The sequence below is a fragment of the Mus caroli genome, unplaced genomic scaffold (genome assembly GCF_978045245.1).
Source record: "Mus caroli unplaced genomic scaffold, Mus_caroli_1 scaffold_7, whole genome shotgun sequence".
Classification (NCBI taxonomy): domain Eukaryota; kingdom Metazoa; phylum Chordata; class Mammalia; order Rodentia; family Muridae; genus Mus; species Mus caroli.
Window position 1 is genome coordinate 32,144,194 of NW_028227262.1, and position 1,520 is coordinate 32,145,713.

Below are 1,520 nucleotides of genomic sequence, written 5' to 3' on the forward strand. Positions count from 1 at the left end.
CTCAAGCCCAAGTCTCTCTTTGTTCCTCCATCACTAAAAGAGGATACCTGAAATCAGACAAAAGCCACACATCAGATAAATGCATGGATAATTGCAGACACTTTGTAGAAATTGTAATATGCATGTAATATATATGAGGCTTTGGTCTTCATTGACACCAGAGCAGATATAGAAAGATTTTTTTCATAACAAATTATTAATGCCTTCAGGTGGAATTACTGGATACATCAACCATTGTTGTAATAACAGACAAGCAGGATTTGATAACATACCTGATGGTTTATATAGAACATTTAAATAAAATTAAAATGCTGTTACTCTAAGTCAAAGGGAAGGTGCATTGCTCCTCTGATATCTGGGTAATTGAACCCTGGACAGTGCATCCCTCAGAGCCTGGTGGACCTGCTTGTTTCTCAGGGTGTAGATGACAGGGTTCAGAAGAGGTGTCACTACCGTGTTCACAAGAGCAGCCTCTCGGTTGGTGTCCAGCCTGCTTGTCTGCTTTGGCTTCATGTATATAAATACACAGCTGCCATACATTAGAGAGAGGACAATGAGATGAGAGGAACAGGTGGAAAAAGCTCTCTGTCTCTCCCTGGCCGAAGGGAGACGCACTATTGTGACCACTATGTTGCTGTATGCAAAGATGGCTACCAGAAGGGAAGCAAAAAGCAAAATTAAAACGAGGCTAAAAAACAGCTTATCAACAGACATGGTATCTGAACAGGAGAGATTTGCCAGTGGCCCAAAATCACAGAAAAAGTGAGGAATAACGTTGGGGCCACAGTAGGATGACTGGGAAAGCATCACAACTGGACCAGCCATGAAGAGGAATCCCAAAACTAAGCAGACAGTAGCAAGAAGAAAGCACATCCTTGGGCTCATGATGGTTGGATAATGTAGAGGTTTGCAGATGGCCAGATATCGATCCAGGGATAAGACAGCCAGGAGGAAAAAAACAGTTGCCCCCAGGAAAAGAAAGAAAAAGGCCTGTGTGAAGCAAGCCACAAAGGAGATGGTTTTCCTCCCTGACAGAAAGATGATGAGCAGCTGGGGGATAACTGTAGTTATAAAACAGCACTCCACAAAGGAGAAAGTGCTGAGGAAGAAGTACATGGGCGTCTGCAATCGGTGGTCCATGCAGGTGATGCTAATTATGAGGGTGTTGCCCATGATGGAAGCCAAGTAGGCCAGCAAATGCACCAGGAAGAAGAGGATCCTCAGGTCCTCGGCCACAGGGAAGCCCTCAAGGACAAACTCCTGGACCCATGTCCAATTCCTTGTTTCCTCTGGCGTCAGCCGTTCCATCTCTTCAGTCTGTTTGTCACTGAGGGGCTTTGCAGAACCATCACTAAAGGTGGAGAACTGAGTATTCCTAAACCTGTAAATGATATGGGAAGGCGTTCAGACTTGGTAAACAGGGCATCTACGGTGTCTCTTTGCCCATTGTTAAGGAAAAATAACTGATTATTACAATCACTGCCTTTATATTACCTGTACCCTAAAACACTAGGTGTAGA

At 44.1% G+C, this 1,520-nt stretch overlaps 1 protein-coding gene across 1 annotated transcript; it reads right to left on the reverse strand.

The window, feature by feature from the left end:
- Positions 1-324: 324 nt before the first annotated feature.
- Positions 325-1,308, reverse strand: LOC110289195 (olfactory receptor 6C4-like). The gene has a single exon (XM_085839613.1). It carries the CDS (start codon positions 1,306-1,308, stop codon positions 325-327), a length of 984 nt encoding a protein of 327 aa, XP_085695739.1.
- Positions 1,309-1,520: the final 212 nt, after the last annotated feature.

Bases quoted from the DNA above. Each gene is read 5' to 3' on its own strand.
- LOC110289195 (XM_085839613.1), bottom strand. From the start codon at position 1,308: ATGGAACGGCTGACGCCAGAGGAAACAAGGAATTGGACATGGGTCCAG.